General features: G+C 35.6%; 1 protein-coding gene across 1 annotated transcript in view; it reads right to left on the reverse strand.

Moving 5' to 3' along the window:
- CFAP47 (cilia and flagella associated protein 47) overlaps window positions 1-17,152 on the reverse strand; it is a 442,571-nt gene that overhangs the window by 261,229 nt on the left and 164,190 nt on the right. Inside the window, exons 31-32 of the mRNA XM_036270144.1 lie at window positions 8,446-8,527; window positions 7,401-7,529 (exon numbers count right to left, since the gene is read on the reverse strand). Coding sequence (XP_036126037.1) covers window positions 7,401-7,529; window positions 8,446-8,527 — 211 coding nt within the window. The remainder of the gene's footprint in view (window positions 1-7,400; window positions 7,530-8,445; window positions 8,528-17,152) is intronic.

The following is a 17,152-nucleotide window of genomic DNA, read 5'->3' on the forward strand; positions in this document are numbered from 1 at the left end:
TCTAACCCTCTAATAAAAGGGGTGGTTCCTCTGATAATCAGCTCCCACAGTTAGGTGCTTTCCAAAAGCTGCCTAATTAACATAATAAAAGACACCTTTATCACTCAGAAATTCCAAAGGGTTTTAGAATCTCTGTGCTAGAAATGAGAATGAAGGCCACATATATGTTTGTTATTATAAATCATAATATCACAGTATATAATTATATATATTGAGTGTTATCCAATCAATATCATATGCACTTCCAATTCCACATTAATTTTGCTATTATATTTGGCTTATTGTTTTTCAATGACAGCTTTTTTAAATTATGTATTATTTTAATCTGTTTTTCCAATTGGCATAGAAAGCACAATTAATTTAAGTAGTAATCAGCAAAAGTCAGACCAAATTTAATTTTTAGAAGCTTACATTTCCATTGATCAGATTGTTTAAGTGGAAGGATATAGCTAATAAACATTGTTCAAATACACCATAAATGTTTAATACCATAACAGAACTTCTTACAGTCATTTGTGTCTAAATATTATCAAGATCACCAATTGGTTATAAAGAGAATATAACTGAATTCCACAGGGTAAGAATTATAAAAAGGAAAAAATAGGAAAAAATAAAAAGAAAGGAAGACAGAAAGCAAGACTGAAAAGAAACATTCAAGAATAATCATCAACAGCTCCTATCAAAGAGGATCACGAGGCCCTGGCCTGTTTGGCTCAGCAGTTATAGCGTTGGTCCACAGACCAAAGGGTCTTGGGTTCAATTTCAGTAAAGGGCACATACCTGGGTCGCAGGTTTGATTCCTCTGCCCTGGTTAGGGTTATGTAGGAGGCAACCAATAGATGTGTCTCTTTCACATCGATATTTCTTTCTCTCTCTCTGTCTCTCTCCCTCCCTCCCTTCCTCCCTCCCTCCTTTCCACTCTAAAAAAAGAAAAAGAAAGAAAGAAAAAAATCAATGGAAAAATATCCTCGCATTAGGATTAACAACAACAAAAAAATTTTAAATACAATGAAATAAAGAGGACCAGAAGGGAACTGATTTTGGGGTGAAGATAAAAGCTTCGGTTAAGACAGGAGGTGGAGAGAAAGCTCTAGGAAGAAACTAAGGCTACAGGGAAGTTTTCTGTTAGTAGAAGACAGCATCAATCTGAATGCCCACAAATAAACAAGTAGATAAAAAAGCTGTGGTACATAAATACAATATAACTATTTCTCAGCCATAAAAAGAATGACATCTTACCATTTGCAACAGCCAGGATGGACCCAGAGGGTATTATGCTAAGTGAAATAAGTCACTCAGAGAAAGACAAATACCATATTATCTCACTTATATGTGGACTCTAAAGAACAAAATAAGCGAACAAACAAAATAGACTCATAGATACAGAGAACAGAGTGATGGTTGTCAGAGGGGAGAGTGTTTGAGGGACTGGGTGAAAAAGGGGTAGGGATTGAGAAGTACAATTGGTAGTTCAAAATAGTCATGGGGATGTAAAGTACAGCATAGAAAATATAGTTAATGCCCTGGCCGGTTTGGCTCAGCGGTTAGAGCGTCGGCCTGCGGTATAGAGAGACCCGGGGTTGCCTGCGGTACAGAGAGACCCGGGTTCGGTTCCCGCTAAGGGCATGTATCTTGGTTGCAGTTTGTCCCTGGCCCTGGTTGGGTCGTGTGGGTGGCAGCCACTCGATGTGTCGCTTTCACGTCGATGTTTTTCTCTCTCTCTCTCTCTCTCTTCCTCTCTCTCCCTCCCACTCTGTCTGAACAAAAAATGCAAAAATGTCCTCGGGTGAGGATAAAAAAAAAAAAAAAGAAAATATAGTTAATAATATTGTAATTACTACGTATGGTGCCAGGTGGGTACTATAAATAGCAGGAGGGAACAATTTGTAAAGTATATACTTTTTTAACAACTATGCTGCACACTTGAAACTAATACAAAATAATATTAAATATAAACTGTAAGTGAAAAAAATTAAAAAGTGTAAAAAAATTTTTCAAAAAACAACAAAATCTGATCACAGCCCTAAAGCACTGCACACATCATCCATGGGGATCACTGCCAGGGGTTCCAGGAAATCTGAGAGGTACCTGTTCCACAATTAATGATAAAGTCTGCAGGTCCAGAATTCTGTTTCCCTTGTCTTCTCATCTCCCATTATCCATGGCGCCTGGCTTCTTAATCATCTTTATCAAACCTCCCTCCTTCTCAGCCTATATGCTAGTTTTTCTCGGAAGATTCCTTTCAGGACTTCAAAGAGCAAAGGGATGACATCTTAATGAGAACACTGCAGTGTCCTACCAAATGTCCCAAAGCACTTGCATCTGCAGTCACTTTTCTTCCTTCTCCCCAGCCGCAGTGGCTGAGCTGTCCCTTATCTCTTCTCTTGTACTAGATATCAGGCTTTCTCATCTTCTTAGGAATAGTTCTGCACCAGTTGTCTTTTTCACCTTTTAGATCTTTAACTTCCTCCTAACCATTTAGTTTTCAACAATATCAAAACATGCTCACTTGTACACTCAGCTTCTAGGGGCTCTCCCAAACTTGAATTCCCATTGGTTCTTTTACCTGTTCCTTCTTCCAGTTACAACTGTTGAGTTTTCTATCCTCATTGTCAAAACTTTCTGTCATTTGTTTAGCTCATCAAACCAAGCAAGGCCCACCTAATGACCTTCCCCAACTCATCATTACCATCCTAAGCAACCTCTCAATTTCATCTGATACTGTTAATCATGTCCTCCCTAAAAATCTCTCTTTTCTCCTTGTTCATGATATCATAAAGTACCGCTGCTATCTTTTTGCCTATTTGAAGCTGATTTGTAGAATTCTCTTTCTTTGTCTATTAAGTGTTTGGTTTCTTCAATATTGAGTTTCTGACCTAGGCCATTTTTTTTTTAACTCTATTGCTCTTTTCTCTCAATTTTATTCCCTATAAACCACTAAATGTGCATTAATAAACCACACAGACCACCACTGACAACGAGAATAAAATCTCATCATATACTTTGTCCAAATATATCTATTACACAGATGCAAAGAGTTACTTATATTTCCCTACCCATGGTTATATCAACTGAAATATGCAATATTTATCACCTGTGAGAATAACTGTGTTTCCACATTAATGTCACTGACAATATGGGACACACTGCAATGCAATTTAATAAAAGAAATTTGCCAATTCTGCTTCTCTCCAATCATATTTTATTGCTTTTAAATATTCCTCAGAAATATAATCCCTTGTACCATTTTTGTTTTATTTCTACACAGGCATGCAATACTGAATAATGCCTAGGTAGAACTGGTGTCTCGCTGATGTTTAGCAACAAATACTCCAATTTTATTATAGGGAGAATTGAATTTGTTCAGGAAAAATATGTTTAATTATCCCAGAAAGATCACTGCTCTTTGTTTAAAAATATCAAAATATTTGATAGAATTGTGCCACTATTCTAAAAAAACAATAAAACTTTATGATAGACAATATACTGAGAACAAATTAATAAACAGTTAATTAAAATTATTCAGATATTTATTTCTGATCACCTTTTCCTTTTCCAGATTCTTCTGTAAAAACATCACATTCACTTCTTTCAGTATATACAGATTAATCCTTTATATTCACATGAGATCCCTATTTATAATTTACATTTAGAACAGCATTCTGAATTTGAGTGTTTCTATTACTGTTTTTCACTTCCCATGCTTCAGTGACCCATTTTTTTAGCCATTTTCATGAACATTTTTGTGGACTGGGAATATAATGCAAGGAAAGAGCAACAATTAATCTTGCAAATGTAACAAGCAAAAAATAACCTAATGACACAAAATTAAACTGAGTGAGACAAGCTATATCCTGTTATCTAAACAATTAGCCAAGAAGAACTGAAAGAGGCAGTCTTGGATTGCATGCACGGCCTCTGAGAATTCAACAATAAGAATCCAAAGGGATTGTTGTGAAAAATCACAATCTATTATTTCTGACTTCTGAACTTATCTCAGTAACATTGCTTGCTTTATCAAGTGAAATTACCAATCCACTTCTGATTTAACAGAGCACCTATTGCTACCCATGCTTTAGTCTCAACACATGAAGAAACAACTGCAGATGATCTAACTGGGCAGTTTTTTCCATTCCTCTGACTTTATCATGGCATCAGTCAAGAATCCCAATTGTGGGCTGCCACCAAAATCCCTTTCCAGGTAATTTTATGGGGCACCATAATACATCAGGGACAAAATTAATTTATCATGTCCTCTTAGTTCCACCACCAACAAAATAATGTTGTTGCCTCCTGTTTCAGTGACTGGGATCAAATTCTCCTCACTCAACAAGAAACCCACTGTCATCCTTGACCTCTCTGTCTCTTTCACCCCACAAGATCTAGACATTCACCAAGTCCTACTGAGTTCTGCTCCTAATATTTATGAAAGCTACCTTTTCTCATCTTTCCCACTACCGCCAATATTCCTAGCACCAAACATTGAAATACACCCCTGAACAGTTTCCACACTGTATCACAGTGATGTCTCTAAAATGCAAATCTGATTATGTCAACCTTACATTTACAACACTTTAGTAGCTCTGTACTGATCTCATGCTAAAGTCCAGTTTCTGTTTCAGATGCCCAAACACCAAAAAAGGTATTATCCGACAGCCACCTGAGTTGGAGGGAGAAGGCTGTCTCCTCCCCGGTTCTTGTCTTCTCCTGTAAATGAATTTAAACAGGAGACCCTGACTGTGTTGTGATAAAGCCAATTTATTAAAGCAATTAAAGCAAGCAAATTTATTAAAGAAACAAGGCATGCAAATCTATTTCATCCGGCTCAGAGCACAGATGGGCTTCACTCAGCTAATCTGAGGAGCGCGTTGGGTAGGGGTTCAAGACGTTTTATACTCTCCTGTCTGTGGTTTCAAAATTCCTCTGCTGAATATCTTGGTACAGATTAATTCTCAAGGTTCCTTTCACTTTGTTGTGGTCTTCCCAGAATTCATGAGAAGCACTTGGCAATTTTTATCTTGCCAAGCCTTGAGATTGCTGGCTTCTCTGTGTAGGAAGTAAAAAATAAAACTGCTCCCTTTTTTTTTTTTCCTTTCCCTTTCCCCCTCCTTTCCTGCATTTTTTGGTTGGAGAGTCATTAATCATTTGCTTTCAAGCTCCTTGGGAAAGATAAGGACTTGTAATTTACAAGCTGGCTGTAAATTGCCCACACTGTTGGGCCTTGTTTTAAATTTCTTGTCTTAATTTCCCTATTCCACTTCTAGTGGAATTTTCCTAGCTTCTCACTGCCCTGTGATAGTTCGGCTTATGAAGTCACCCAATTTCTGAGTGGGTCACAGTCCACTGCTCTTACCCAGCCCTATCTTGTTTATTTCTCAATATGTACCATGTTCCATTTAACCTCAGGCATTTCCACATTGAATTCCCTTTGTCTTGAAAAATGCTATCCGCTGCCCCTCACTTTCCTGCAATAAAACTCATCTACTGCTTCCTTCACACAAAACTCTCTCTCTCTCTTAATTATAACCCACCTTGTCTAGAAAACACCTATCATTTCTCAGGGCTCAGTTCAAACTGATCTTCTCCTGGAAACCTTCCCGTAGCCACAGGAAAGTTAAGTTCCTCTCTATGGGCACTCATCCTTAGTTCTTTGGGCTTCCCTTGACATAGCATGTGTCACACTTCCTTGTAATTATATATATGTAGTTGCTTATATACGCCAGGACACAAAATTCTTGAGGAGACAGACTATATCAAGTTTACTCTTACACCCACAAAGCTAAGTGTAGTACCTGAAACATAATAGTTGTCGAATAAATTCATTCAACAAATATTGTTGATCATCTACTATGTAGCTGACACACTATTATGTTTACAAGTGATACCTCATTTCTAAATTCATAGACTTCTAGGACAGGGAAGACAGATTAAATGAGCTAAGTATATATATGAAAGCATGCATAAATGAATATATGTGTGACAAAAAGTATACAAAGCAAGATTAAAACTAGTTTGTCCCTCAATTAGGGCATGTGCTGCTCTTCTGTTTTGGAGTTGCTCCTCTTTATCACTGGGCAAAATTACAGATGATGGAGACTGGAGTTGAAAAGAAGTGTCTTTTCTCAATTATAAGTTTGGCTGAGAGTCACAAACACACTCATACATTCTTCTGGGAATTAATCAAAGAAAAATAGGATTTCTGCTCTTGACATCCAGCAAGAAACACAGGCAGGTTGAGGTGTAAAGAAAAGAAGAGGAGGAGTAAGTGGCAATCAGATAGCAGAAGGAACTCTCCAGAAGGTAGGCCTGGGTGCAGTGAAGGCTTCAGACTGCCAGAGACCAACAAGACGGCCTTGGGCTCCTGGGCCCTAGCAGAGAAAAAGGGCGACATAAAATTTCCCTACCTGAGATGGTTTTCTATGGCCAAAATCAGGCAATCTTAGAAGAAAGTAGGTGTTCCTGTGAACCCTAGTTTCCTCATCTCTAAACTGGGGATTACTGGTTGTGAAGATTAAACAAGATCACACTTAAAAAAGCATTTTGGGACATATAATACTATTTAGCTTTTAATTCTGTCCTTCTCTTTTAGTGATGAATTGCTCCTTCTATTTAACTTCGTTGTTTTAACTCCCTGTCCTACAGCTTACCCTATCCATGAATGAGTGTAGAGCAGAAGCCTCCATTGGTCTTAGTGAGTAAAACGTATAATGCTATATTTCCTTGAAACCCTAGGAAATGGTTCCAGGACTGAAACCAGTACTTGTTTAAGCAGCAAAGATATAGGTTGTGTAGGTACAATTTATATGTTAATTTACTCACACATGTACCTTGGCATGAAGTCAATTGGAGAAACTCATCAACATCTGGTTTTGCCTACAGTTGTACGATTCCTACTGAATATATCTCCAGAATAATTTTACAAGAGACTACTATGCATTACAGGTAGTGACCATAATTTTCACCAATATCCATTCTTTTATCCTTACTTTTAATATTGAAAAATGCCTGTAGCCACCAATTTTAGAAACGATATTTTTGAACTTCCCTTATAGCTAGGTGCAGTCATATGACTAAATTTTTCCCAATGGAATGTGAAAGGGATATACATTTTTCAGGCAACAGCCTTAAAATGTATTTCCTTATCTTCTCCTTTATCTGTTCTTCTTTATTCTGAGAAATTGCCACAGAGATGAAAGCCCACTATTGAGAATGGAAGAGACACCCCACTGCCTCAAGACTTCTCCACAGTTCCATGAGAAAGACAAATAAAGTTCTATCTTATTTGAGCCACTGTGGTTTTATATCTTTTATAACAATACTACTTATTATACTGTAACTAATATACTACCTATATGAATTAACCAGAAAATCCCAGCAGTGAATAAGAAAGGAAATGGTACCTTATATATCTGAAGGAATACATCTGTCCATGCCCGTTTACTCCAGGCTTCAAACTCAGTCATATCTATAACAAAAGAACGCTTTTTCTCAGGTATAGAGGAATACTCCGGCAAGGTATTAGCGGAATGCTTTAATAAAGAAAATATCACAACATTAATTAAAATGCAAGGCAAATGTAAGCTCAAAATTTTAACTACTTAATATAAGCTTTTTTTCTTTTAATAAAACCTTTACATGTCCTTTTTATATATTCAAGATCTCTAATTCTCCATGTGCCAGTCATAGAAACTATCAACACAGGTAACATTCTGGAACTCACAGTCCTTTATTGAGGTCATAGATTTATTAATTCAATACACCCACTAGCTCTGGGGAAGAAGTGGCAGAATGAGATGCAAAGTTATTCTGAACTCTGAACCCCTAAGAGCCACACTCTTTAAATTAAGCCACAGGGACTCAGGAGAGTGCCAAAGAACAGGCCCCTGGGTCTGTTGTTAATGTCATGTGGTGACTATAGTAATAGTACCATGACTAGAGTTGCCTCAACACCTGTGGACATCTCAAAACAATAGCCCCTTCTCAATAGATTTCCATAAAATGAGTTGTATAACTTGGAAAAAGCACTATGCATATCTTGCTTAATTTCTCCCTATTCTCCTCTAAAACTATAAAAGGGAAGTGGCGAGTGGTGGGGAAATTAAACCAGTATTTTCCTTGGAAGATATATATTCTAAAATTTCATTTTAAGAAAAAATTTACATAAGCACACACCATTCTTTATTTTTAAATCCCCTCAAAGAAGCAATTACTTATATATTTAAGAACAAGCATGTGATCATTTCTGCCTAAGCTCTACAGAGATTTTTAGACAAGTACGAAAATCAATATATCACACACACACAAAGACACACATATATATGTTGTTCAGAGAAGCATAATCCTTAGGATACTTCATAAATAAAAAATCAAGGATTCCAAAATGAAATCTTCAAATCCTAAAAATGAGTAAATTCAGAGTTCTTCGGAGAAATTATATTTCCTTACTCTAATTTCAATCCACCTCTTATAATCTTCTGGTTCAAACAGAAATTCTGGTATTACATGAGCAAAACATGCTCCGTGAGTTCTAAAATTAAAAAACATAAATCCAAATTATTATAGTATAATACTTACAATTTGTGTATCTTATGCATTCCAACTTAGATTAAATTATTTCAATGTCACATAGGTTGTTTATTAAACTTTAATTTTAATATTTAAAAATTATATAATTAATTAAACATTTTTCCTTTAACAATAAAATGTTTCCTTTGGAGAACTAATTAATGAGAAAGATCTTACTAAGTACCTTTAATCATCCACATCTGCCCTTATATGTTAATGGAATATAGGGAGTCCTGATTTAGACCCAATTGTCAAAGCACTAACCATTTTTTAAAACAAAATTCACATTTTATTTACATTGAAATAAACTATACAAATTGACTTTCTTCACACACAAGAAAAGAGCAATATATTTTCTATTGTTCCTAGATAACCATAAAACACACTTTTGTAGGTTTCCCAGGTTTTGCTTATAAATCAAGATGAGGCAGTAGATATAGTAATAGAAAAAGACATAACATTATAAAATAGTTTGAAATTAAATAAAATAGTTTTAAAAAGTTTGAATACAGTAAAACATCTAATAAATTGATCATTAGTCACCCAATGTTCACGGAATGCCTTTCACCGCATATGCCTGAATATAGAAAACCTCCAATATAACATAACCCATCACTAATTTTTCCAAAGAGAATATCCAAAATGTGTGGCCTCTTTGACTGTATAAACTTAGAGTAGTATAGCCGAAGAAGCAGCAATTATCTATTTATATTATTTTATACATTTAAAATCTAATGTTTATTTATATTACTTGATACATTTAAAAATATTTATCATGTTTAAGACTTTACAATTTTTTCACTGTCAAATTCCTTGAAATATTTGAATCCAAACTCTTCATATGCATGTCCATCACCACCAGAACCTACAGACATCTAATACAGTTTTGCTGGAGTGTTCCCTAGAAGAGAATTGGGTATTAGGTATAACACATTGAGCAGAGCATAGAATCCCACTCACTGTAAGCATTTACCAGAGAAGAATGCCTCATCTAGTACTCAACTTTGGAACATCCTTAGCAGTTTGCAGTTCTAGAACTACTAAAAAGTGAAATAAAGAAAAAACAGAAAGGAGCCTTAAGATGATTCTGAAAGCTCAAACCTTGAAGACAACACAGATGAATATAAGAAGAGAGAACTAAGGAACCCTAGTGGGGATGGAAGCAATGAACATAGTTCTAGAGTTATGCTGACGTGGCCCTGGGCTGGTAGAAGCTAGTGGAAGAAATTGTGCTGCACACATATAAAGTTCCTTTGTTTGGAAGTCAAACATCATCCTTTTCCTTTGACTTTTATACATTTCCTATCTGCACCTACATTATTTTTATGAATCGTCATTACAATCAAATTACTATAGGTTTAAATAAAATCTAATTTTAATGGAACACTACTTCTTAGCAGGAAGAGCCAACCGAAAGCCTATGTAAAAAAGCAATGGGATGATGCCACATTAAATTGAAATCCTAGAGAGTGAAACAAAGACATATGAAGAAAATGGAATACTTCCTTGCATCCAAAGCCAAGACAGGATCTCAGGAGGAAATGACCACTTTTATAAAATGCTACTGAGAGCCTAAGGAAAACTATCAGGGAGCCATTAAACTAAGAGCTTCTTGAGGAAGGAGACCACATGGTATTCATTTGAGTATTACATAGTGTCCAGCAGAAAGTAAGCCCTTAGTAAAAAGTTGAGAATGTAAGAATGCGGTCTTGTATTGGTAAAGATAAGAAAACAGGCCCAAAATGGAGTCGCATATGCTAAGCCCCACATCACCAAACAAAGACTTAATTACATTTTGGCTCTCCCAGAAATGGAATCTTAAACCATTCGATCAGAATTGCCTGATCAGTATTAGTTAGGTCATCTCCCTGACAGTAGAGCCCTGACATCCCCTAAAGCAGTGGTTCTCAACCTTCCTAATGCTGCGACCCTTTAATACAATTCCTCGTGTCGTATGTGGGCGTAGTTGTATGTGGGTGGACCCGCCTGGAGACGGATAGAGGAGCGGTGTCTCAGTTCCTAAGACCATCAGAAATATGTTTTTGATGGTCTTAGGTGACCCCTGTGAAAGAGTCATTCGACCCCCAAAGGGGTCGACAACCCGCAGGTTGAGAACCCCTGCAGCCTAAAGGAAAGTAACCTTGCAATAACCAATCTACTTTTTGTGCTAGAGGGGTGAAAAATGTTTGCCTTCTTTCTTTCTAGGTTCTTTGGCTGGTCTAATAATAAAATTGATGTAATACAGAGAAACAGAAAGAAAAATTTAATTGTGTACCTATGGGAGCCCCACAAATACATGAAACTCGCAGGCAGTCAGGTAATTGAGGAAAAGGGGGTCAGGGTCTGGAGCTTCAAAAGGGAGGAAAACAATTCAAAGGAAGATGAGAAGAGTGGATGTTTTGTCAACAAATGTTTGCCCTGCCATGCAGATAAGTCTTTCTGATATAAAAAGTTATCTCTAATAATAGCTCTCTTATTGGCACAGGCTCCCTAGCTTAATTCTTTTAGGCATTTAAGGGAGAGGAAAGCTCTTCCAGACTCTGCTGGGTCTCAACTGCCTTCAGCTCAAAACAATTCACATGCCAAAGTGATGCATTTTGGGGTGTCACATCCCCCCATTGCCTAAGTACAACTTCCTTGTTCATGCTCCCTTCTGCTTATAAAATCTCTTGCCTTGCATAGCTCTTCAGAGCTTCTCTCTCTCTGCTCCATTGGATACTGTCCGATTTATGAACTCTTGAATAAAGCCAATAAGATCTTTAAAATTTTGTCAGTTGAATTTTGTTCTTTAACAGCATTTTACAGATGCTGTTATGAAGTGAAAGGCAGCACACTAGGCCACCCCAAAATATGCCCCTTTGGTGCACTGATTATTTTCAGAAACAACAGACACAGGAAAAGCTCTGAAAACAGAGCAGAAGCCACCCTTTTATAATGAAAATCTACACTTATAAAAGAAACTACGTTAGAAAAAAAAGCCCTTACGTGGAAGAGAGCTATTACTAAGATGACTTTTCACCTGAGAAACTTACCTGTGTGGCAGGGCAACCCATGTTTAACAAACATTTCCTTCTCCCCCCTCAGTCCCTCCCCTCCTTAGCTCAGAATGTTATATAAGCCTCAATCTTCTGGTTGCCTTTGACTCTCATATCTTTGTTGAGCTACCATACTTATGCCTGTAATTAAATTTCTTTTCCTCCTGTTAATCTGTCTTTCATTACAGCCAAGAACCTAGAAGGGAAGAGGAAAAATTAGTTTTCCTCCCCTATAAAAAGCTTGTTTCTTTCTTTTGATTTTGCATCTATCTGAAGGTCTAAAACATCAGTGCCTAACAGTATTTACAATTATGTTTTGTCAATAATTTATGCATGGGGTGGTGGACGCACAATACAGTGTATAGATGATATGTTGTGGAATTGTGCACCTGAAACCTGTATAATTTTGTTAACCAGTGTCATCCTAAAAAATTCAATAAAGAGGAAACTTTTTAAAAATAGTTTATATCTGGTCAGTAGTTTTATAATGTTGACTTTCATAATTGATTTGATTACACTTTTACAGTCTAGGCTTTCTATTTGCATATTTCTTCCAAGTTTACTCTGAGTAGAATGAAATAAAATTAGACATAATGAGTTATTAAATTCTAAATTTAATCTCCAAAAATAGAGGTGTCTCATTAATTGCACAAAATAAATTTAATTCCGCTTGTACACAAAAGTCTTCACCCGCTATCACCAAATTTAAATGGGGAAGCTAATAACATTTACTATCATCTTATACATTTATTTCCATGATGAAACATATTTTGGATTAATGACCCAATTTTATTAACCATACTGCCACATACTGAATGTTGAGAAATTTTATCAGAGCCAACATATCCTGAGAGGCATATATTTGCTGCTAAAAGAGCACTACATTTGAATGGCTTGGCATTAATGCCAAAATCATTCTTCTATACCTGCATCCTCATATCACGAAATGTCAAAACAGAAACCTCTCATGTTAATGTCAACACTACTAGAGTTGTGCCAACAATAATGCTACAAGAATAGCATGACAATCACAAGTACCATAGAGTTTAATGATGCTATCAGAAAACCATTTGGTTTCTATATTGTACAAATAGTAAAGATCAAGTTAAGTATCCACACCTCCTCCTTTTGTTCATAACTAATATCCCATTAAATTTTAAAAGCATAACTAACTTCCTAAAATAAGAATGGCATTCTAATTTTTGCTTTATTGAATGAAAGCATTTACTTTATTGAATCAATCAAGGACCAAAAGTATGAAGTGGTAAAGTTAAAAGAAAAGTCATAGGCTTTTAAATTTAAACTTATAAAAATTTAAATAAACGTTCTGTTTATCTTATAAATATAGAGTTTATAAATACTGGTTTTCTGGTATTCTTTATGTCAAGAGACATTTATATCTAATAGGAGAACAGAATTTTAAAGATATTCTATTTCAATGACAGCAATACCAAAAAAAATCAGTGTTCAATATGTCACTAATGGTTATTGTATTAGGATAATTGAAGAAAACATTTTAGCACATGAAAGCCATTAATCATAATTTATTACACTTCATCATCATCATTATCATCACTCTCATCTACTATGTGTCATGTATTACACATTTCATTATTTCTATTCTTTTATCAACCAAGTCTGAGAATTATAACCTTCAATTGTACAGATATTGAAATTGGGGCTTAAACAGGTTAAGTAACTTGTGCAAAGTTACAGGAGTATAAAAGAGCTAGAATTTAAAAGCTATCCTGATTTAAAAGCTATCCTCTTTGACCTCACTTCAGTTTGCTCTTCCGTAATCATTTACTTGCTTTGCAATATTTTCATTCTTAGATGTAATTCCATTAAATAAGATATCATAATGGCCATGTATAAGTAAGGACATAAAGTTTTTTCATTCTTTTTTTTTTTTAATTGATGTATTACAGAGTGAGAAACATCCATGTGAGAGCAAAACATCAATTGGCTGCCTCCTGCACACTCCCTACTAGGATCAAGCCCACAACCTGGGCATGTGCTCTGACCCAGAACTGAACTAGCAACCTTTTGGTGCATGGACCAATGCCCAATCAACTGAGGGTGAAATGCATAGGTTTTTAAAATAAAACAAGTGAAGTCACACATGGAGTTGAATTTACTTCTAAAGGAAAGTGAGCTGTTTTTCCTTAAGTGTACTTATTTTGGTAAATGAACAATTTTTTAAAAAATTAATGGAATTAGAAATAAGAGTTAAAGTAGTTTTATATTATGTAACATCCTACTTCAGTGTAGGATACACAGTGTTTATATTCTGCTTCTTTTTTGTTTTATATTATGAAAATTATAAATAAAAAATGTTTCTTAATAAAAATTAATCACATTATAAAGTTATTATAGGTTACAAATAAAATTATATCAGAAGATATTAGACACTGTACTAATCTGCTCAGGCTGCCATAATAGAATACCACAGACTGGGTAGGTTGCACATGAGAAAATTATTTTCTCATAGTTCTGGAAGGTAAAAGTCCAAGTACAAAGTACCTGAAAATTAAGTTTCTGGTGAGACCTTTCCTCCAGGTTTGTAGATAGCTGCCTTCTTGCTGTGTACTCCCATGACCTTTTCTCTGCTCCCACAGAAAGAAAGAGAAGGAGAGAGAACTCTGATGTCTCTTCCTCTTTTTATAAAGGTACCAGTCTTATCAGTTTAGGGATTAACCTTTATGACATCATTAATGCATTAATGCAATTATATCCTTAATGATCCTATCTCCAGAAAGAGTCACATTGAGGGTTAAGACTTCAACATGCAGACTTTGGGGGAACACAATTCAGTCCATAACAGGCACAAATGACAAGAAATATTATTCATATCATTTCACATTTAGCAATACAAATGTTATTGTAAAATATAACAGCAATTGCATATTTTTTTATAATACAACACATATGATACTGTTATGGGCTGAATTGTGTCCCCCTAAAAGTCATATGTTGAAACCTAACCCTCAGTAGTTCAGAATGTGACTATTTGGGATTAAGGCCTTTAAGACAGTGAGTAAGGTAAAATGAGGCTGTTAATGTGGTCCCTAATCTAATCTGACTAGTGATTATAAAATGAAACTTGGACACAAGGGGTACGCATGTACAGAGGAAGGCCATGTAAGGACAAGAGGCCATCTGCAAACTAAGCAGAGAGGCTTCAGAAGAAACCCAATCTCCCTGCACCTTGCTATTATTGTACTTCCAGCCTCCAGAACTACAAAAAAAAAATTGCATTGTTTAGATCACCCAGTCCATGGTATTTTGTTATGATCGTCCTAGCAAATTAATACAGGTATGATGGGAAAATGCCTTAATAATTAAAGTCATTCTTAAGTGTTCACAGTTTAGTATTACAAATAAAGTTCCATGTATAACATTCATAGCACCCACCCTAATTTTCTCCAATTTGACTCTCTCATTGCTTTACTTTTCTTCCTTTACCCCTTAATTTTATATTTCACAAAGTTTTCCTCGTTCTTATTAGACTAAGGCTCACTTTCAAAGCTTTATTGCTTTTAGCACAGGAGCTTAAAAAGCAAAGCTCTGTGAAAGAAAATGTTAAATATTGAATGACCATTGGACCCATTTTGTGCTATCAATGACCCTCGGTATTAAGAGATGCCAGAAGAAAAAGATGTGGTTCCTGCCCTCAAATGCTCACATGCTCACAAACTAGTGGGGTATACAGACTCATGAATGAGTCAGTGGGTTGCTATTTTTCTTAAATGATAGAATCTTCCTCATTATCCCGCCCAGATTAGGTATAGAGGAACAGAGAGAAAATGCAGACTTGAATCTTCACACATCTTAGCCTCTTCTGATCTGAACAGTCTCTTTATGGTAATTCTGTTCCTCAGGATAAACAATCGAAATTTCAGATCTCTTCTACCCACCACCAGATGGCATCTGGGAAGAGGTAGATTTATTGTCAAGAAAATAAAGCTTTAACTTCAGGTTTCCTCACTTTCATGAGTCATTTCTAAAGTCATGTATCTAATTTTTGTATTTTTAATTTAATACTATTTTATAAAGGAGGGATCTCCAAATTGTATAAGGTGTCTCAGGACATGGATCATCTCTGAATTTGGGCTTACAGGAAGTAGGTGAGAGGGATCTTGTATCTGTACATGAAGATCTCTGACTACTTTTCTACATACTTAGTCTCTTTGGCAGTGTCCCCTCTCTGCCTGAAGCTCAGATGCTATGAGGGCATCTGCCACTAAGGCCTGGCTTGAGGATCCAGTATCTCTCCTCTTAGCTTCATCAAGGACCAAGCGGTCCCTCCTAACAGACCGGGCCACTCTCCAGTCCTCATACATTTGTCATTCATATTGTGGCTTCAGAGCCAGCCACCCTTCTGTATCTTTATTTGCCAACCCAGCATCCCCTATAACAGGATGCCTAGGTCTTCCTCCAATCACCTTCAATGACTTAGAAACTTCTAGATCTCTTCCAAGTGATAAGAAACTCAAGCTAGTTTGGGCTATTACCATGATAGTGAGAATTTAAGAAATGAAGGAAAACTATTTTGTTCAGTACCATTTCTAACTTTTAAGACCATAGTATTGCTAGGAACTTAAAAAGTCTGATCTAGAAATTTTAAAAAATCGAACACCAAATTTTAATTTGCATTCCTGCTATAATTTTCCTCTTCTCACCTTTATCCCCATTCCTGCTAAGGTAGATAAATATCTCAACTTTAGGGTAGATTCCATACACAAATAAGCCAAATTTAAAAACATAGTAATGTTTTTCAAAATATATTAACCCTAATGTATAAATAATTGCAAATAAAAGGTATTATTTTAGTGATATAGGAGCATGGAAAATGGAGTAATACACTACCTATGAATGAGGGGAGTTCCAGTGGACACTGATACTGCAAATGTAGGCAAAAGAAATTCTAGATATTAACCAACACTCCACTTACAGTTTTAATGAGCATTGCTTTTCCATTTCTTGGCCACTTGCCATTTACTCTTCGAGAAACACAGACATGATGACAAATATTTTTCCTATATTTTCTATCAACAATTTATGAAAATTTTCACCTGCCCATTATTTTCATATTGAAATACTTTACCTATGCAGACTAAAAGTTCACGGTGCCCATAACTTGAGATTATACTAACAGTAATCTGAAGAATAAATTATTGGTTACACTGCATTTTTGTTCAATGTATTTTATACTTGACTTATATGAGGATTCTCAAAATGAGACCATGGACAACAAGTATCACTATCACTTGAAATTTGTTATAAATGCAAATTAGCATTATAAACTTTGTGGGTAATGGTCAGCAACATGTTTACCATGCCATGATTTGGATACATGCTGAAGTTTGAGACTGATTGCCTTAGATTATAAATTCAATAGGACATGAAATGCTTATTTGCTATTATTTTACCAAGGTATGTATTACATTTTTATGTATATTGTGGAAACTTAGTAACTATTAAAAAAAAAAACAAATAATATCAAAATCTATCTAGTTATCTACCTACCCATCTAATTACTTATCTATCTA

The sequence above is a fragment of the Molossus molossus genome, unplaced genomic scaffold (assembly GCF_014108415.1).
Source record: "Molossus molossus isolate mMolMol1 unplaced genomic scaffold, mMolMol1.p scaffold_m16_p_2, whole genome shotgun sequence".
NCBI lineage: Eukaryota > Metazoa > Chordata > Mammalia > Chiroptera > Molossidae > Molossus > Molossus molossus.